At 38.1% G+C, this 22390-nt stretch overlaps 2 protein-coding genes across 2 annotated transcripts; both read right to left on the bottom strand.

The window, feature by feature from the left end:
• Positions 1–842: 842 nt before the first annotated feature.
• LOC125282502 (olfactory receptor 56A3-like) lies at positions 843–1793 on the bottom strand. Its single transcript, XM_048217436.2, has one exon. It carries the CDS (start codon positions 1791–1793, stop codon positions 843–845), a length of 951 nt encoding a protein of 316 aa, XP_048073393.2.
• A 17173-nt stretch (positions 1794–18966) lies between these two features.
• Positions 18967–19917, bottom strand: LOC125282503 (olfactory receptor 56A3-like). Its single transcript, XM_048217437.2, has one exon. The coding sequence runs from the start codon at positions 19915–19917 to the stop codon at positions 18967–18969; it is 951 nt and encodes a 316-aa protein (XP_048073394.2).
• Positions 19918–22390: the final 2473 nt, after the last annotated feature.

Here is a 22390-nt window from a genome sequence, read left to right as displayed (position 1 = left end):
TCCTCACAGCAACAATATTCTATTTTTGTTTCTAAATAGCTAACAGAATTTCCAGGAGAAAGTGTGCTAAGAGACAGTCTAATCAATATGAAAGCAATGTTTAGATATTACGTTTCAATGTTTTCAATTATTATTACTGGATCATAGAATATAATCCTTTAACAATCTTAAACTCATTAGCAGAGCGTATGTGCATACCAGAAAGTGTGACAGCCTGCATCCAAAGATAAATGACCAAACCTCAAACCCATTGGGAAGGAGAATTTAGGAGTCTCTTGAATGTAATCAAACCCATTGCTAAGTTTTGCACAAATGAGAAATACATGCAAAACCCCATTTCTCTTGCTGTGCACATTTCCTAATGACCACCCAATTGCAGACCCAGTTATAAACCAGTAACAACCTTCCATCATTCAGGACTGAAATTTTGCCCTTATTTATCTCCAATATGTTCCCTTCGGGGGAAATAAGAATAAGAATGTGGTACATATGATACAGCTCTACCCCAAAATATCCAATTTTATATTCACTAATGTAAAGACATGACATATAAGCAACTATATACTTAGGAACATAAATTTCTCACTTTAGAACCTGCTTGATGGAATGCCAGTATTTTGTCCAATTGGATATATTAATATGGGAAAAGCAAAAGAGGTTAAGGATATTGTTAAAGGAGAAGTGAGAGAAAGAGAAACGTAAAATGACACATTTAATTAAAGAAGAACAATATCCAATTTACATAGTTTGAGATTGTAACTCATAGAAATGAATTTCAGACCATTCACCCATTTTTGACACAAAAATCATCCTATATTAGCACTGCAGATACCCACTTGTCCTCAGTACCACGCTCTGTCCAGCAATCTCCCGATTCCTTGCTTGATCTCCTGAGTTCGCACTCCATAGACAATGGGATTGAGGGCTGCAGGGATGACATGGTGGAGGACATTGAGCAAGACTGGCACATCAGGGGAGACCTTCTTCTTCACCACATGAGTGAGCACAAAAACCAGAAGGATGGTGCTGAAGAAGAGGATTAGGATGAAGTGAGAACCACATGTGCTCAGGGCCTTGGCCATGGCACCCTCTGCCTTGAGTCTCAGCACAGCTTGCAATATAACGAAATAGGAGAGGAAGATGAGGATGAGGTCAGATCCTAGCAGGGTCCAGCCAACAGCAAACTGGTAGAGGCGATTGATGGTGACATCATCACAGGAGAGCCTGGAGACAGACATATTGGCACAGATGCAGTTCTCAATAACATTTCTTCCACAATAATGGAGTCGTGAGGATAGAATGGGGATAGGCACTGTAGAAATAACATTCCTGGCCAAAATAAAAATGGCGGCCTTGGCCACAAATTGGTCCGTGATGATGGATGGGTACCTCAGCGGGTGGCAAATGGCCACATAGCGGTCAAAGGCCATGACCATGAATGTGCAGGACTCCATGGCAAGGAAGCAGTTCATGATGTACATCTGAAGGAAGCAGGCATAGAAGCCGATGGACTTGAGGTCGAACCAAAAGATGGCCAGGACCTTGGGGATGACAGTGAGGCAGAGCACGATGTCCAACAGGGAGAGGATGCTGAGCAGGTAGTACATGGGCTCATGCAGAGAGGCCTCCGTCCAGATGGTGATCAGAAGAATACCATTGGCCCCCATGGCCAGGAGGAAGAGGAGGCTGAGGGGCAGTGAGATAGAAAGTTGCCAGCTGGGGGACCTGGCAAAACAATTCAGGAGGAAGTCTGAAACGTCAGTGGAGAAGTTGCCATTTTGGTTTGTTGTCATCTTTTGTCCTATATTTCTACAGTTTTCTTTTAGTGGTCTGTAAAATTAAGGTAAAACTTAGCTACTGACTCAAGACACATGAATTTAGAAGAATTTGCTTCCCTTGGGTGAAACCCATTAGTCCTAGCAGGTCCTCTAGAGCCATGTGAATTCATGTGTTTATCCCTTGTGTCATCCTGCTCAGAAAGTCCTATCACTAAGCAGTATAGAGGAGTGAGATGATGTGGTTCATTGATACGTTTTTTATTTGTTCAAGTTCTATTTTTTAAGAGAATTGTGATGTCTTTGCAGCAACTAAAGAGAAGGGGAAAATTACTTGGAAAACTGCTTTGTGACCGGTGAGTCTGTGAATTTGTTCTTATAAGTTTCTTCCTTTTTGTATGTTGTTCTTTAATGACCACCTAGACTATAACATGATAATTTAACTATAACAACATGCAGAAATGAGTAGCAGAGTGTGGCACAAAGTAAGAACTCAGGTACATGTTCCTAGCTCTCCATGCTCCCCTGTTCTGAGTTTTCACCTATAGTTGGCTTTAATCACAGGTTAAATTATTATACTCTGGCTTTAACGTTAGTTCATTTTCATTTTCTAAAATGTCACTTTAATTTGGTGGGTAGGGATCCTGCCAAATATTTGCCAATACATATTCATACATGTAGGATTCTTAACTTCAGGAATTAAAAAACCTGGAAGTAGAATGTGAGAATGCACATAGATATGTGGGAGCCATACATGTCATTGACAATTTGAACGTTGATTATACTCATTGCAATAGTGTGAGAGTGATGAAGTCCACCTCTAAAGTCCTTTCATCCCCTTTCTATTCCCCTTTCTGTCTTCGATATAATTATCCAGGTCCTCTTGTCTAGTGATCATGCTTTGCTTTTGTGGAGTGGCTCACAAGGCCTGGGAGATGCTGCATGTGCTGGAAGCCATGAAGATAAAAACCCATAGAAAAATAACATCCAGTCTTGGGTTGGTGACCAAAGGACCTTCTCTTGTCTTGGGCACTATGTTCATTAAACTCTTCCTTTCTTTCAGTTTTTCTTGTTGGATACATTCACTTGAATGTCTGAGATATCATCTGCTTAGCCCAGACCTTGCCACAGTGGCCCTCAGCATGTACAACCACATGCTCCTAGATTTGAAATACTCCCTCTAATCCCCACTTTCATCATTTACATTTTGTCTTTTGATCTTGCTCATTGCACCCTCTGATCCTACTCTCTGCAAAATTCTGTCATTTAATTTTTACAAGTCAGAGCCCCAAATCTCACCATGTCCAAGAATCTTCTCTTCTTCAGGCAATTCAGAGTATTCCTGGGAAAAACTAGGAATTCATTGCATGGAAGGAGGGAAAATCTTGAAATGAACTTTGGAGGGTACAGCCAAATGGAAGAATTGGCATTTCAGACTTGATTGTTCGAGTATCCATAGAGGAAGAAGGATGTTCTCCTTGTCTCCCAAAGATGTTTGTGATAATTATTTCTAGCACTAGGATGAAATTTCTGAAGACAACATAAGAGGATTTTTTTTATGTCTTCTTTCCACTCACTGACTCTTCCTTTCTCCCAATTTATCTGGGTGTTCCTACATTCTTTTCAATCCATAATTTTCAACAATCACTGAACAACCTACTCAGCCTTAGAAGTAGAGCATCTGAAATCACATATGTCCTTCCTCCGCTCTCCTCTCACTCTTGCATTACAATCAGAGGTAACCAATGACAGTACTAGACCTAAGGACTAGTGCTAATGTCTGCTGGTTCCAGGTGGGGACTGGATGTAGAAGCCAGTGAAATTGAAGGGCAGTGACAAAAGCAGAGACCCTGCTGGACAAGCTTTCTCCCAGGCTGCGGGACAGGCCCCCAGCATCGTACTGTGGAAATCCTGATTGGAGAAGAGGAGGGGTTGTTAAGAACCACCTAACTCCATAAGTACGGACAATTGTGAAACATCTCTTCCAAGTATCGTTTCAGGCATTATTGGTTGAACCAACCAGTGACACATACCTCTATGATCTGTGCATAATTTTCTGCTTTTGGCAGCAGTAGCTTTTAGAAATTCTTCATTTGGTTGAAATCTGAGGAACTACCCTCTGAGTCTTGGGGACCCTCCAACTGTGGTCTGTGTCTTCCGTCTCTGAAATTGTGTAGATAAATAGGAATTTTCCTATGCCATGATGCAAGCATTTGTGGGCAGATTCTTTGCCTTAAAGCTCCTAAATGTTCATATTCACAGATGAAGCCCTCAAATTTTCTGATGTGAGCTCCAGATGATGCACTTCCCCAACCCCCTCTGCTCAGTAATCTCCTGAGGACAAATTTCTGCTTCTCCGCATCTCTGACACCACCCAGCAAAACATCAGAAAAGGCAAGAGGAGGGCAAAAGGCAAGGTATCAGAGCACAGGTTGTTACATGTGCCTGACCTGAGACAGGATGCAGTCTCTACTACCCCATGTTCAGACTACTTTAGCCATACTGACTCGGGAATGGAACAGAGCAAGATCTGTCCTGAAGAGGAATGTCTACCCCATGTTTCGGCTAATCTTGGTATAGCTGCCTCTCAGGCACCCTCTAACCAGACTCACCTACAGAGGATGTGAGCAGGGCGTCTGGCCCCACTGCTATTGGAGTTCTGGTTAGCTCCTGAAGTAGTTGCTATAGTTATAACTCCAGAACCTCAGGGACTATGCCCTCTGGGAACTTCTCCATCCCTCTTCCTTGGGCCTACAATGCCCTCCTGGGACAGACAGGCAGGGAGGTGTGAGAAGAAATTGATTTTCTTTCTCTCTAAACTAAGGAGCTTTGTTATTCCAGTCCTACATTGACTGAGTGTTTTGTACGCAGTCAGTCTCCTGGGTGTGGGCATGTTACATCCATCTATCCATGTTCACACTCCTGTGCACATGCACACTCAGTGCCTTGCATGGGTCCAATATGCTCACTCAGAAGTTCTCATAGACTTCCTGCACATAATTGTTCGATAAGCCCTCCCAAACCATGCTCTTGAATGTTACCTCATCATGGCTCTTATCACTGCATTATAATGATAATAATGCAAGAGAACCTTCAAAAAATAATTCCTGTGAAAATGCAATGCATTTTTAGAGAGAAATTCTCATAGAAAATTTTTTGGAGTGAAAGATGTTTTAAATGGGTTGTATATACAACTACATAATAGGAAACATAATTTGTTTCTTTTAAAAAATTTTTATTTTGATCTTCATGTGAATTATTCTTACCTCTTGATTAATGGGAACACACATAATCAGTTTATTTTTTTATTTATTTGTTTTCATTAATGGTATTATTATATGTAGTTGATATACACTGTTAACGTTAGTTTCTGGTGTACAACGTAATGATTGCACAAGTCTGTGCATTATCCTTGCTCACCACAGATGTACCAACTGTCTGTCACCGTACAAATCTACTCCAATGCCGTCAACTATGTTCCCTGTGCTGTGCCATCACCATCAGTCTCTTCCAAGGCCGCCTTTTACTCACTTTCTACCTTTCTGCTGTATATCTCAACATCGCTCCTATTTCTTCTTTCTTCAGGGAAGTGAAAATTCTGGTGTTCTTAAAATACGTCTTTCTAATAAATCTTAAGTATACTCATTTTGGGGGGGGTTTAGGATTTGGAGATGAATTATTAATAGAAAATCATGAAGTGTGCTTATTAATTATGTGTTTGTTTATGGTAGAAAAGGTTCGAAATTGAAGTTGTACAGATGTCACTGGTTTATAAATCTGATGTTATTCTTTGTTTACACTTAATACTAATTTTTAAATATCCATCCATGTTGCTCCATGCAAGTCGACGTCATTCATTTTTGTGTGTTGTTCAGTTCCCATAATGTGCATTTTTCCTCTTTCTGTAAGCAATCTTGGTGCCAGTGACTCATAATTAATTGTTACCAAAAATACTGTTGCTGTCAATATCCTTGTACACTTCTCCTTGTAGACTTATACTAGGTATACGTGGAGGATTTTTTATTCAATCAAAGCATAAAGATATGTAATTTCACTAGAAATTACCAAACCTCTCCCCAAAATTTTTATAAAATCTCACTAGAAATTCCTATAGTTCCTTTTTTTCACATTCCTTACACCATTTGTTGTTATTTCTTTAAAGAATACTGTAAGGAGGTAAAATAGTATGTATTATTATTATATGTTACAAGATTTTTTAGTTTATTTGAGAGAGAGAGAGGACATGACAAGGGGGAAAGGGGAGAGAGAGAGAGGGAGAAGCAGACTTCCCTCTGAGCAGGGAGCCCAATGTGGACTGGATCCCAGGACCCTGGGGTCATGACCTGAGCCGAAGGCAGATGCTTAACCAACTGAACCACCGTGGTGCCCATATGTTATTATTTTAAATTTAATTTTCTCACAGTAAGTGAGCAGTGTTCATATACTGTTTTACCATTTGTGATTTTTATGCCGTGAATTACATGTTGACATCCTTTACCTGCTTTTTCTATTAATTTTTGTTTTTCTTGCATATTCACAAAATCTCCGTGCATATTTTAAATATTAGATAGAGTCCTTTGTTGGTTAGATTTTTCTAGTATCTCCTCTCGTCTGTTATAAAACTCTCAATTATAGTGTCTGGTGTCCATTATTCAATGGACATCTTTTAATTTGATAAGTCGAACTAGTTTTCTATGAATAGCTTTTTTCTGTGGATCTTATTTAGGGAACATTCCAAAAGACTGCAAAGGTGCTTTTGTTTATTTGTTTTTGTTGTTTTAATTTTTTGTAAAACTTAGTGCATTATCTTTCATGCTGATGTATTTAGATCTGTTTGTGGTTGATATTTTCAAGAGTAGGGAGTGATATTAAGTGAGTACGTATTGCTTTGTTCACAGTTTGAAAATACAAAATAGTGTGTTGCTATTTTTATAAATACCCTCTATTTTGCGTCCCCTAACTCCTCAGCACTACCTTGGGCACTGTCATGGTGTCTCCTAGACCTCCCCATGATCCATGCAGTGTGGGTACTGCCAGCAGCATGGGGCCCATCAGTGCCAGGTTCCAGGGCATGGTCTGAATTTTTTTGTTGGTGGTGGAGGTTACTAAGTATTTATATAGTGTTGAATAACTTTTTTTCTGCATATGGAGATATGTTATTGATCCTTTTTCCCACTAATTTGAGATGTCAGCTTTAGTATATACCAAGTATCATGCGTACATGGCTGTATTTCTGTTCCATCATTGGTGTATTTGGCTTTCCTTAAAGCAATCCCACATTATTTTATTACTATTGCTTTGTAATTTGTAACCATTACGTGGCAGGATGAGTTTTCATTTGAATTCTATCCAAACATTTATTTTTATTTTTATGTACAATTAGCCAGCACATTGTACATCATTAGTTTTTGATGTAGTGTTCCAGGATTAATTAGTTGCATATAACACCCAGTGCTCATCACAACACGTGCCCTCTTAATACCTATCACCCGGTTACATTTCAAACATTTTAAATTTCTTTTCATATTTGGATTTTTATTTTCTACATATATTTTATTTTATTTTTTAATAACAGTTTTTTATTATATTATGTTAGTCACCATACAGTACATCCCCAGTTCTTGATGTAAAGTTCCATGATTCATTACTTGTGTATAAAATCCAGTGCACCATGCAATACATGCCCTCCTTACTACCCATCACCAGTCTATCCCATCCCCCCACCATATATTTTATAATCAGCATCACTTGTGCCATATTCTGTTGGTAAGAGGTGAGTCTTTGTTATCAGCCCTGATTCAGCCGGAGAGACCCTGGACTTGGCTTCTTTATAAGAGGAGTTTAAATGAATGTGTGGCCATCATAAGATCTCCAGGAATATTGTTAATTTTTATCCTTCATGATGTTTGGCTTTTATATTGAAATTGCTACTGGGATTTACTTTTGTTTTTACTCCAACCTTATATTTTCAACGTCAGCTCCTCAAAATACCCAGAGCAAATATCAGAATCTCAGAGTTTGTGTAGGAATCCACCGAAGTGTATAGAATAGACTGTTTTCCTCTGATACTATTATATCTGGGAGCCTTTATTTTCAAGAAATAGTGTGTCTCTCTTGAACACATTTCAATCCAAAGTCTTAAATGATTTTTAAATTTATGAGTAGTCTTCATTTCACTTTCTTCAAGTATATTCCCATTCTATGTAGTTATTTATTTCCCTATGTGACTCTTATTGGACTAACTTTAGATTGTGGCATACTTACACATGATCTCCTATCCATTTCTTCCTCCTTCTTTCTGTATCTTCTGAAAATTATCTAATAGGACTACGAATCTCCGTGGCCTGATCCAGCTCATTCATATGCTACTTAGCTGCATTTATTCAGCTATTCAGCTCATCCGCTGACTGCTTTATAGCAACTGTTTTATTTTAGAACAACTAGTTCCTTTTTATAACTGAACGTCCAACTTGATATTTGCAATACCCTTTTTGAAGTCTCTGAAGATATTAATGCTTTTGTTTATCTAATGAATACTTACTTTGTGCTTACATGCTAAGCATTATTAATTTATCCTTAGTTGTTATTCTTTCTAGCCCATTAATTCTGATTGTTGTGATATGGTTGTTCAGTTCACTGCCCTGTTTTCCATAGTGTTAGTATTTTCTTATTTTATATCCTGTATGCATATGTGCCTAGGACAATTAGTAGCTGCTATATAAAATATTTGTGGGGGTAGGAAAAGGGGAAAGAGTAAGTTCTAGGCTGCAAATCCTCCAGGTAGGTTTTGTGATCATCACTTCAGAGAAAGTTTGTTACTATCTGGGCTTTATTATTTCTTATTTTCTACACCCTACACACACCAGCCCCTCAAGGTAACCTCCCATTATCCCAGCTCCAGCATTACTCTTGTCCAGGAATTACTCAGTGAAATTAGTGAGATTGCATGGATCCCAGCTGGGACAAAAAGGGGCCTTCTCAGTGCTTACAAGTACCTGGCCATGACAAGTGCTCTGCAGTTCTTTTTCCTACTCAGTACCTTCAGGGTTGGTAAAGATACTCTCAAGGGAAAGCATTGGAGAAATAAAGGAGCAACTAAAATCTCTCCTCTTCACCCAGTTTTCTATATTGCTTATCCTCTCCTGGTCTAAGTGGTAGGGAGCAAACCAATTCTGACTTCAAAGGTTCATGTGGGTTTGTGCTATATTCTGAGATCCAGAAAGGTCTCTGACATTGTTAGCACACTCAGGGTTTGGGGGAGTGGGCAGGCTGCATTTTGTCAGATTCTTATTCTATGTATATTGAGGTGATCACATGGGCTTTTGATTGATTGTTTGTTTGTTAGTGTGATGAATGAGACTAATTGTTCTTTGGATGTTAAACCAACCTTGCATTAAACTAAACTGGATCTTCCCCACTTTGATGTAGCAAACTTTCTGTGTATTGTTCAATTTAATTTGCCGACATTTTGTTTAATTTCTTGGATCTGCCTTTGAAGGGTATCTCATCGAGTTTTCATATAATGTGTTTTTCTGGCGTTGGTATAGGAGAAAGTTGGCCTCATTATATGAGTGGGGAAGTATTTCCTCCCGTTTACTTCTTAGGAAAACTGCGTGGAGTAGTATTTCTTTCTTTCTTCCTTAGATACTTCTTTGAATTTACTAGTGAAGTTGGTAGGCCTAGAGTTTTGTTGTTGTTATTGTTGTTATGTTTTAGTTTTGGGGTTTTTTTGAAAAGGTTTTTAAATACTAATGAATTATTTTTTTTAAGTTTTTAAATTAACATATAATGTATTATTTGTTTCAGGAGTAGAGGTCTGTGATTCATCAGTCTTACACAACACCCAGTGCTTAACACAGCACATACCCTCCCCAATGTCCATCACCTAGCCACCCCATACCTGGGGTAAATCTGAGCATCATATAATTTTTATCACTTTTCTCAAAGTAAAATATTTTAAAGGATTTTTTGTATTATAATCTGTTTTCTGTTTCATGATTTCTGTTCTAATATTGATTTTTTCCCCCTATTTGGAGTTTAAATTAGTTTTGTTTTTTAGTTCTTTTAATGGTAGAACTTGATCATTGATTTGAAAATTTGAATTTCTAATAAAGGCTTTAATGCTATATATTTCTAAGTACGGTAGATTTTGAATGACATGGTTTTGAACTGGGTGGGTCCATTTATACAGAGATGTTAAAATAAATACAGTAGAGTTGTAGTTTGATTCTTATTTCCCTGATAATCAGAGATGTTGATCATCTTTTATATGTCAGCTGGCCAACTGTATGACTTCTTCAGAAAAATGTCTATTCATGTGTTCTGCCCACTTTTTAATCGAATTATTCATTTTTGGGGTATTGAGTATTATAAGTTCTTTATATATTTTAGATACTAACCCTTCATCTGATATCTCTTTTGCAAATATTTGCTCCCATTCCTAAGTTGTCTTTGAGTTTTGTTGATTGTTTTCTTCACTGTGTAGAAGCTTTTCATTTTGATGAAATCTCAATAGTGTATTTTTGTTTCGTTTCCCTTGTCTCAGGAAAGATCTCAAGAAAGAGTTGGTACAGCTGATATCAAAGAGGTTACTGCCTGTGTTCTCATCTAGGATTTTTATGGTTTTAGGTCTTACATTTATTTATTATTATATATTATTATTTATATTTTTTATTTTTCTTATTTTAAAAAAAAGATTTTATTTGTTTATTCTAAGGAGAGAAAGAGAGCACGAGCAAGCGGAGGGGAAGACAGAGAGGGAGAAACAGACACCGTATGGAGTAGGGAGCCTGATGCAGGCTTGATCCCAGGACCCCAGGATCATGACCTGAGCCAAATGCAGCAGCTTAACTGACTGAGCCACCCAGGGGCCCCTCAGTCTCACATTTAGGTCTTTCATCCATTTTGAACTTATTCTTGTATGTGCTGTAAGAAAGTGGTCCAGTTTCTTTCTTCTGAATGTTGCTGTCCAGTTTTCCCAACATCATTTGTTGAAGAGACTGTCGTTTTCCCGTTGGATTTTCTTTCTTCCTTTGTTGATTAATGACCATATACTTGTAGGTTCATTTCTGAGTTTTCTATTCTGTTCTAGTTCTCTATGTGTCCATTTTTTGTGCCAGTACCATACTGTTTTGATCACTAAACCCTTGTAGTGTTAACTTGAAATCCAGATTTGTGAGGACTCCAGGTTCGCTTTTCTGTTTCAAGGTTGATTTGGCTATTCAGGGACTTTTGTTGTTCCATATAAAATTTAGGTTTGTTTGTTCTAGCTCTGTAAAAAATGCTGTTGGTATTTTGATAGGGATTGTATTAAATATATATATTGCTTGGAGAGAATGGACAATTTAACAATATTTGTTCTTCCAATCCGTGAGCATGGGATTTGTTACCATTTCTTTGTGTCATCTTGAATTTCTTTCCTCAATGTTTTATAGTTTTTAGAGTACAGGTCTTCCACTTCTTTGGCTAAGTGTATTGGTAGATATTTTATTGTTTTTGGTGCAGTTATAAATGGGATTGTTTTCTTAATTTCACTTTCTGTTGCTTCATTATTAGTGCATAGGAATGTAACAGATTTCTGTACATTGATTTTGTATCCTGCCACTTGACTGAATTCACTTATCAGTTCTTGTAGTTTTCTTGGTGGAGAATTTCTGGTTATCTGTACATAGTATCATGTCCTCTGTAAATAGTGAAAACTTACTTCTCTTACCAATTTGGGTGCCTTTTATTTCTTTTTCTTGTTTCATTGCTGAGGCTAGAATTTCCTCTGCTACGTTGAAAGAAGTCTCAAGGATGGACACCCTAGTCTTGTTCTAGACCTCAGGGGTAAGTCTCTCAGTTTGTCCCCATTAGGTATGATGTTCACTGTGGGTTTTTCAGATAAGGCCTTTGTTATTTTGAGTTGTGTTCCCTCCAAACCTACTCTGTGAGGGTTTTTATCATGAATGGATAAAGCACTTCGTCAAGTGCTTTTTCTGCATTACTGAAATGATCAAGTGGTTTTTATCCTTTTTTTAAATTGATGTGGTGTATCGTATTGATTGATTTGGGATTACCTAAGTACCTTTGCATCCTGGGAATAAGTCACACTTGATTGTGTTGAGTGATTTTTAAAATGTATTGTTGGATTTGGTTTGCTAGTATTTTGCTGAGGATTCTTATGTCTATGTGCACCTGTGTTATTGGGCTATAGTTCTCTTTTTCTGTAGTGTCTTTATGGGGTTTTGGTAACAGGAGAATGCCTGCTTTGTTAGGTGCACTTTTGAGCTTTCTTTCCTCTTCTAGTTTTTGGAAGAGTTTGAGAACAATGCATATTAACTCTTCTTAAAGTGTTTAGTAGAATTCACCCGTGAACTCATCTGGTCCCAGACTTTAATTTTTTGGTTGTTTTTTGACTACCAATTCAATTTCATTCGTAGTAATCTGTTCAGATTTTCTACTTCTTGATTTTGTTTTGGAAGTTTGGATCTTTGTAGTATTTCTCCCTTTTTCTACATCGTCCAATATGTTGACATATAATTCTTTGTACTAGTATCTTATAATACTTTGTATTTCTGTGTTGTCAGTTATCACTTTCATTCATTTCTGATTTACTTATTTGGGGACTTTCTCTTTTTTTTTCCCGATGAATGTGGCTGAAAGTTTATCAACTTTGGTTATCTTTTCAAGAACGGAGCCCTTGATTTCAGTGACCTTTGATTTATAAATTCTCTATGTCATTTATTTCTGTTCTGATCTTTATAATTTTCTTTTTAGTACGATCTTCTGCTCTCTTTGTTCTTTTTGCAGTTACTTTAGGAGTAAAATTTTATTGTTTGAGCTCTGTTTCTTGAGGTAGGCATGTATTGCTCTATATTTCCCTATTAGAACTGCTTTCATTATGTCCCTAAGATTTTTGGCCATTGTAGTTTCATTTTCATTTGACCCATGTATTTTCTGATTTCTTACTTGTTAGTTAACTCATTGATTGTTTAGTAGCATAGTAAACCTCTAAGTGTTTGTGTATTTTTCCAGGTTTTTTCTTGTAATGGATTTCTAAGTTCATACCATTTTTGTTGGGAATTATATGATTTCAGTCCTCTTAAATGTATTGACACTTGTTTTGTGGGTTAAAGCACGTTGCATGTACACCAGAAAATAACGTGTATTCTGTTGTTATTGGATTTAATGTTCTGTATATATCTCTTATGTCCCTCTGATCCAAAGTGTCATTCAAAGACATTGTTTCCTTATTGATTTTCTGCTTGAATGATCTATCCATTGATTTAAGTGGGGTACTAAAGTCTCATACTATAATTATATCACAGTCAATATCTCCCTTTGTTCATTAATATTTGTTTTATTTAGGTGCTTTGTTGTTGAGTTTTTAGATATTTACAACTGTTATATCTTCTTTTTGAATTGATCCCTTTATCATTATGTAATCTCTTTTTTGTCTCTTGTTAGCAGTCTTTGTTTTAAAGTCTATTTTATCTGATATGAGTATTGCAACCCTGGCTTTTTCTTGGCTTCCATTTATATGGTAAGTGTTTTTCAGTCCTTGACTTTCAGTCTGCATGTGTCTTTAGGTCTGAAGTGTGTCTCTTGTAGGCAGCATATAGATATAGGTCTTGTCTTTTAATCCATTCTGCCACTTTATTTCTTTCGATTGTCGTATTTAGACCATTCACACTTAAAATAACTATTGAAAGGTATGTACTAAGTGCCATTTTTTAAAATTTTTTTGTTGTTGCTTATGTGGTTCTTCTCTGGTTTGTATTTTTTGTTTGTTTGTTTGTTTTGGTTTGTTTTTGTCTCTGTCTCATGCTCTGTTCCTTTCTAATTGATGATTTTTTGTAGTGTTATGTTTGGCTTTCTCTTTTCCTTTTTCTTTTCTTTTCTTTTCTTTTCTTTTCTTTTCTTTTCTTTTCTTTCTTTTATCTTTCTTCAATTTATTAATAGGTTTTGGTTTGTGGTTACCGTAAGGTTCAAATAAAATATCCTAAGTATATAGCCATCTGTCTTAAGTTGATAACCTTGTCAGATAGAATATGGTTCACTGCACAGTTTTTTTCCTTTGAATATATGAGTACTTTGACTATATCATAACCCTGTGCTGGTCTGCAATGTTTCTGCAGAGTAATCAGCTGATAATCACGGGATTTCTGTTGCACATGACATTTTGTTTCTCTTTTGCTGCTTTTAATATTCTCTCTTCATCATTAACCGTTGATATTTTAATTATGTGTTGTGGTGTGAACCTCCTTGGGTACATCTTGTTTGGAGCTCTCTGTGCTTCCTTGCACCTGGATCTCTATTACCTTCCCTAGCTTAGGAGTAAATTTCAGGGATCATTTCTCTAAATAAGCTATCGGCCCCTTTTTCTCTCTTCTTATTCTGGGACCCCTATAATGTGAATGTTTATTTGCCTGATGTTGTGCAAGAGATCCCTTAACCTAACCTTGTTTTTTAAAATTTCTTTTTCTGGGGCGCCTGGGTGGCACAGCGGTTAAGCGTTTGCCTTTGGCTCAGGGCGTGATCTCAGTGTTCTGGGATCGAGCCCCACATTAGGCTCCTTTCTTGGGAGACTGCTTCTTCCTCTCCCACTCCCCCTGCTTGTGTTCCCTCTCTCGCTGGCTGTCTCTCTCCCTCAAATAAAGAAATTAAAGAAATATATAAAAAATAAAATTTCTTTTTCTATTCCTCTTCAGCTTGGGTGTTTTCCATTACCCTGTCTTCAAGATTGCTGATCCTTTCTTATACATCCTCTAATCTGCTGTTGATTCCCTCATGTATTTTTCACCTCAGCTATTGTATTCTTCAACTCGGGTTTTTTTAAATGGATTTTCTATTTCTGTGTTGAAGGTCGCACTGAGTTCTTCCGCTCTTCTCTCTAGGCCTGTGTGCAACTTTATGGTCATTACTTTATACTCCTTATCAGGCACACTGCTTTACTCTCTTTCAATCAGTTATTTTTCTGAGGTTTTGTCTTGTTCTTTCTTCTGTAGCTCTTTCCTCTGTGTCCCAGTTTTCTTTGACTTTGGTGTTTGTTTCTATGAATTAGGTGGAACAGTGACTTCTCTTAAACTTGAAGGAATAGTCCTGGGCACGGTCATCTTTGGTGTAGCCCATGTGTGCTTGGTTACTTTCAGTGGCTGGCTGGAACTGTGGCTGGTAGTGAAGACTGGGAATTGAGGAGGACACCATGCTGGAGCTACACTGTGGAATGGCCACAGCTGAAATGGATATGGTTTTGGATGGTGCTAAGGCATTCCGTTGAGAGGGTTATCAGGCAGGACAGGTGAAGCCAAAGTGGGTGCAGGTTGCCGATCTCCCAAGGCTTTCCCTCAGGACCCTGAGACCATGACCTGAACTGAAATCAAGAGTTGGATGCTTAACTGACTGAGCCACCAGGCATCCAGGAGGTTTTCATCTCACTTCTTTCTTTTGTGGTTTTTGTCTTTGTTGTTGTATCTAAAAAGGCACCATCATACCCAAGGTCACCTAGGTTTTCTCGTATGTTACTTTCTAGGACATTTATAATTTGGCCTTTTACATTGAGATCCACGATCCATTTTGAGTTAATTTTTTTTTTTTTTTTGTGAAAGGCACAAGGACTGTGTCTTCATTTATCTGTCTATTCATTTAATCTTTTACTGATGGCTGTTCAGTTATTCCAGCACTCTTTGTTGATGACCTGCCTGTGCTTGTATATTGAGAGTGAATTTCTTGTTAACAGCATATAGATGAGAGTTGTTTTTTTTTTCTCTTTCCAAATCCCATATGTCTATTGGTGCTTTTTATTTGGATTATTTAGACCAGAGTTTCTCAGCTTGTAATGACAGTTTGATTCAGACAATTTTTCTTTTGTGTGTGATTCTGTTCTATATATTGTGGGATATTTAACTGCATTCCTGGCTCCCCCGTCACTAGTTGTCAGTAACACCATACACCCTAACTTACCTCTATCCCCACAGTTGTAATGAGCAAAAATGTCTCTAGACATTGCCAAATGTGTCCTGGGAGCCAAAATTGCCACCCCTTCCTGAGCCACTGATTTAACCATATGCATTTGCTAAGTTGATGTGATTAATACCCACTTATGGCTTCTTTTACTCTATATGTCAGAGCAGTTGCAACAGAGACCATATGACATTAAAAAGCTTGGCTTTTTAATGAAAATTTCTGCTGTTACAAGCAGTAGTGTTTAAAAAATGCATCTTTCTATTATCACAATCAATCTTCTAATAATATTCTATTCCATGTATAAAATACAAATTCATACAAATTTGCTTCTATTTCACCCCTTCTTATCAATCTTCCATTTTTACCATGCATTTTATTTCTGTATATTTTATAAACATTGGCAGTATGTTTTGCTCCTGTACTTTGTCTCTGTCTCTGCCTTCAATTACCAAGTACACAAATACTAGATTAGGTAACATTATCTCATCAGTCATCAGGTCACTTCTTCATTGTTTTCAGCATTCTTTATTTCCGTTTCTTAGTTTAAAGAGATTCCATGTCTATGCCTTTCATTCCCCTCCCCGCCCCACACAGTGAAATCTGCTATAAAAGCCCATGCATAGGCCGTACATCTTTTTTAAGAATGAAAGCATTCACTAAAATGATAGAGCATTGCCAGTAACCTTCATATGAGACTTCATATATACAAAATATGTATATGTAAATATATATAAAATAAAGATTCATGTATCCAAAATGAAACTCAGAACATTAGAGCAAGATTTACAATTACATAGAACGAAAATGTAAAGAGATGTAAAATGCTACAAAAATGTAAACAAATATTTCATTAATATCCAGAAAGTTTGAAAACTCTGACAAAGGACAGTGTGTCCCGAGTCCTGGAGTTAGATTGCTACTCTTGTCCTGGGTTCTACCAGATGCAGAAAGATTCACAGTTCTGTGAATTGTCTCAGTTTTCCCCATTTGACACCTAATCTAGGCATGCTGGAGTAATAAAGTAATTATTTGATTAATATTTTGGAATGCGAGGGCTTCGTATTGAGCTATCCTTTCTATTAGATTACACTGTGATACATTTCCTCTGGATTGTGCCTGTTTTTAATGAAGGGCCTGCTGTTTTTCAGCCCCAATATCTTCGGTTTATACAATCGTGTTACTTCTTTGGCTCAGACTGAAGTTCCTATTGCAATATTCTGTCTAGGCTTTGAAATCCTATTCTAGCTTTGGGTCCTGACTTTCTGCCAAGTGGACACTTTCTTAGAACTCGACCTTGGCTTCTCCTTCGCTATGTTCTTCCTACATATTGAGATTTCCCCTTGCTTCTTGGACCCCTGTCTCACCCAGGCACAGACCCTTTGCACTTATACACATGGACCTTGCCTATCTTGCTCTACTGCAACCCTAGCACCATAGCAAGGATTTGTCTGTATCAGGTATAAATGCATATTTTGCAGATAATATGATGTTAATTGTGGGCCTAAAGGGTCATGACCATTCTCATATGTGCTCTGCTTTGTTTTCTGGGCCCAGTATCCAGTGTCAGTTGTGTCTCAGATATCTGTCTCACTTTCTCAGGTCATTGAAGGAAGGATCCAAATATGGGTAATGTGTGAATAAACTGAAGAGTCTCCCCGAGAAAATCTGAGCTTTAACATTTTCTGGAAATGGCTATTTAGTTTGAAGAGACTGATTTCCTACTCTTGTGTTTTACTAATTATAACACTTTCACTATTAAACATTCCACATAATATATAATTTATTAAAATAATAGAGCACAAATCTAACTTAAAATATTTATATGTACATGTAGTGTTAATAAAAGTTTAAAGATTTACAAAGTATGATTATTATCATCTTCATGTTGAGAAGCTTTTGACACTAACAGCTAGTGCTTCCCCTAGCACTAATATTCCTGCCTTATCATGAGTAAATTTTCTATTTACATCTTCCCTTAGGTTCTGTGACTGCCAAGGTTTATACATGGCTGTATTTCAAATCTGCTCCTGCAAGATTTGGGGTTTATGAGCTGTAAGAAGACAGAAAATGAGTTTACTCTTATTGTACTCTTCACACGTTGGTGTCTAGAACATAAGCACTCATAATGTAGCATTTTAGGAGAAAGACATTATGATTCATACTCTAAAACACTGCCTTCCTTTACTGCATGTGGAAATGATAAAAAAGATAAAAATTACAGCCATAATGAAAGAATTTTTCTTTAGCTCTTTTCCAAGAAGAATACCTTTTTGTGGTTGTTGTGCAATTCTCACAATTCAGACCTTTAACTCTCTATACAGTGCTTTCTTATATTGCCAGGGACCTTACTGCCTGTAGGTACCTTGTTCCTTCCTTATTCTCATTTGAACTCCTAACAGCAACTATATTCTACTTTTGTTTCTAAATAGCTAAAAGAATTCCCAGGAGAAAGTGTGCTAAGAAACAGTCTAATCAATATGAAAGCAATGTTTAGATATTACGTTTCAATGTTTTCAATTATTATTACTGGATCATAGAATATAACCTTAAACAATCTTAAGCTCATTAGCAGAGCGTATGTGCATACCAGAAAGTGTGACAGCCTGCATCCAAAGATAAATGACCAAACCTCAAACCCACTGGGAAGGAGAATTTAGGAGTCTCTTGAATCTAATCAAACCCATTGCTAAGTTTTGCACAAATGAGAAATACATGCAAAACCCCATTTCTCTTGTTGTGCACATTTCCTAATGACCACCCAATTGCAGACCCAGTTATAAACCAGTAACAACCTTCCATCATTCAGGACTGAAATTTTTCCCTTATTTGTTTCCAATATGTTCCCTTCTGGGGAAATAAAAATAAGAATGTGGTACATATGATACAGCTCTACCCAAAAATATCCAATTTTATATTCACTAATGTAAAGACATGACATATAAGCAACTATATACTTAGGAACATAAATTTCTTACTTTAGAACCTGCTTATAGAATGCCAGTATTTTGTCCAATTGGATATATATATATATATATATATATATAGGAAAAGCAAAAGAGGTTAAGGATATTGTTAAAGGAGAAGTGAGAGAAAGGGACACCTAAAATGACACATTTTATTAAAGAAGAACAATATCCAGTTTACATAGTTTGAGATTGTAACTCATAGAAATGAATTTCAGACGATTCACCCATTTTTGACACAAAAATCATCCTATATTAGGACTGCAGATACCTCCTTGTCCTCAGTACCACGCTCTGTCCAGCAATCTCCCGATTCCTTGCTTGATCTCCTGAGTTCGCACTCCATAGACAATGGGGTTGAGGGCTGCAGGGATGACATGGTGGAGGACATTGAGCAAGACTGGCACATCAGGGGAGACCTTCTTCTTCACCACATGAGTGAGCACAAAAACCAGAAGGATGGTGCTGAAGAAGAGGATTAGGATGAAGTGAGAACCACATGTGCTCAGGGCCTTGGCCATGGCACCCTCTGCCTTGAGTCTCAGCACAGCTTGAAGGATGAGGCTGTAGGAGAGGAAGATGAGGATGAGATCGGATCCTAGCAGTGTCCAGCCTCCAGCAAACTGGTAGAGGCCATTGATGGTGACATCATCACAGGAAAGGCTGGAGACAGACATATTGGCGCAGATGCAGTTCTCAATGACATTTCTCCCACAATAATGGAGTCGTGAGGATAGAATGGGGATAGGCACTGTAGAAATAACATTCCTGGCCAAAATAAAAATAGCAGCCTTTACCACAAATTGGTCTGTGATGATGGATGGGTACCTCAGCGGGTGGCAAATGGCCACATAGCGGTCAAAGGCCATGACCATGAATGTGCAGGACTCCATGGCATGGAAGCAGTTCATGATGAACATCTGAAGGAAGCAGGCATAGAAGCCGATGGACTTGAGGTCGAACCAAAAGATGGCCAGGACCTTGGGAATGACAGTGAGGCAGAGCACCATGTCCAACAGGGAGAGGATGCTGAGCAGGTAGTACATGGGCTCATGCAGAGAGGCTTCCAGCCTGATGGTGATCAGAAGAATACCATTGGCCCCCATGGCCAGGAGGAAGAGGAGGCTGAGGGGCAGGGAGATAGAAAGCTGCCAGCTGGGGGACCTGGCAAAACAATTCAGGAGGAAGTCTGAAACGTCAGTGGAGATGTTGCCATTTTGGTTTGTTGTCATCTTTTGTCCTATATTTCTACAGTTTTCTTTTAGTGGTCTGTAAAATTAAGGTAAAACTTAGCTACTGACTCAAGACACATGAATTTAGAAGAATTTGCTTCCCTTGGGTGAAACCCATTAGTCCTAGCAGGTCCTCTAGAGCCATGTGAATTCATGTGTTTATCCCTTGTGCCATCCTGCTCAGAAAGTCCTATCACTAAGCAGTATAGAGGAGTGAGATGATATGGTTCATTGATACGTTTTTTATTTGTTCAAGTTCTATTTTTAAGAGAATTGTGATGTCTTTGCAGCAACTAAAGAGAAGGGGAAAATTACTTGGAAAACTGCTTTGTGACCGATGAGTCTCTGAATTTGTACTTATAAGTTTCTTTTTTTTTTTGTATTTTGTTCTTTAATGACCACCTTGACTAACACATGATAATTTAACTATAACAACATGCAGAAATGAGTAGCAGAGTGTGGCACAAAGTAAGAACTCAGGTACATGTTCCTAGTTCTCCATGCTCCCCTGTTCTGAGTTTTCAGCTATAGTTGGTTTTAATCACAGGTTAAAAATTATGTACCCAGGCTTTAACATTAATTAATTTTCATTTGTCTAAAAAGTCACTTTAATTTGGTAGGTAGGGATCCTGCCAAATGATTGCCAATACATCTTCATACATGTAGGATTCTTAACTTCAGGAAAGGAAAAACCTGGAAGTAGAATGTGAAAATGCACATAGATATGTGGGAGCCATACATGTCATTGACAAATTGAAAGTAGATTATACTCATTGCAATAGTGTGAGAGTGATGAAGTCCACCTCTAAAGTCCTTTCATCCCGTTTCTATTTCCCTTTCTGTCTTCGATATAATGATCCAGGTCCTCTTGTCTAGTGATTATGCTTTGCTTTTGTGGAGTGGCTCACAAGACCTGGGAGTTGCTGCATGTGCTGTAAGCCATGAAGATAAAAACCCATAGAAAAATAACATCCAGTCTTGGGTTGGTGACCAAAGGACCTTCTCTTGTCTTGGGTACTATGTTCATTAAACTCTTCCTTTCTTTCAATTTTTCTTGTTGGATACATTCATTTGAATGTCTGAGATATCATCTGCTTAGCCCAGACCTTGCCACAGTGGCCTGCAGCATGTAAAACCATGTGGTCCTAGATTTGAAATACTCCCTCTAATCCCCACTTTCATCATTTACATTTTGTCTTTTGATCTTGGACATTGCACCTTCTAATCCTATTCTCTGCAAAATTCTGACATTTAATTCTTAAAAGTCAGAGCCCCAATCTCACCAAGTCCAAGCATCTCCTCTTCATCAGGCATTTCATAGTTTTCCTGGGAGGAAGAAGAGTTCATCGCATAGAAGGTGAGAAAATCTTGAAATGAACTTTGGAGGGTACAGCCAAATGGAAGAAATGGCAATTCAGACTTGATTGTTCATTGAGTATCCATAGAGGAAGGAGGATGTTCTCTTTGTCTCCCAAAGATGTTTGGGATCATTATTTCTAGCACTAGGATGAACTTTCTGAGGGTATCATAGGAGGATTTTTAATCTGTTCTTTCCACTCACTAACTCTTCCTTTCTCCTCATTTATCTGGATGTTCCTACATGCTTTTCAATCCATAATTTATTCAACAAGCATTGAAGAATCTACTCAGCCCTAGAAGTAGAGCATCTGAAATCACATATGTCCTTCCTCCGCTCTCCTCTCACTCTTGGATTGCAATCAGAGGTAACCAATGACAGTAGTGGACCTAAGGACTAGAGCTAATGTCTGCTGGTTCCAGGTGGGGACTGGATGTAGAAGCCAGTGAAATTGAAGGGCAGTGACAAAAGCAGAGACCCTGCTGGACAAGCTTTCTCCCAGGCTGCAGGACACCAGTATAGCACTATGGAAACCCTGTTTGAAGAAGAGGAGGGGTTGTTAAGGACCACCTAACTCCATAGGTACAGACAATTGTGAAACATCTCTCCCAAGTATCGTTTCAGGCATTATTGGTTGAACCAACCAGTGACACATACCTCTATGATCTGTGCATAATTTTCTGCTTTTGGCAGCAGTAGCTTTCAGAAATTCTTCATTTGGTTGAAATCTGAGGAACTACCCTCTGAGTCTTGGGGACCCTCCAACTGTGGTCTGTGTCTTCCATCTCTGAAATTGTGTAGATAAATAGGAATTTTCGTATGCCATGATTCAAGCATTTGTGGGCAGATTCTCTGCCTTAAAGCTCCTAAATGTTCATATTCACAGATGAAGCCCTCAAATTTTCTGATGTGAGCTCCAGATGATGCACTTCCCCAACCCCCTCTGCTCAGTAATCTCCTGAGGACAAATTTCTGCTTCTCCGCATCTCTGACACCACCCAGCAAAACATCAGAAAAGGCAAGAGGAGGGCAAAAGGCAAGGTATCAGAGCACAGGTTGTTACATGTGCCTGACCTGAGACAGGATGCAGTCTCTACTACCCCACGTTCAGACTAC

The sequence above is a fragment of the Ursus arctos genome, unplaced genomic scaffold (assembly GCF_023065955.2).
Source record: "Ursus arctos isolate Adak ecotype North America unplaced genomic scaffold, UrsArc2.0 scaffold_22, whole genome shotgun sequence".
Classification (NCBI taxonomy): domain Eukaryota; kingdom Metazoa; phylum Chordata; class Mammalia; order Carnivora; family Ursidae; genus Ursus; species Ursus arctos.
This window is presented reverse-complemented; position numbering and strand designations above follow the sequence as displayed.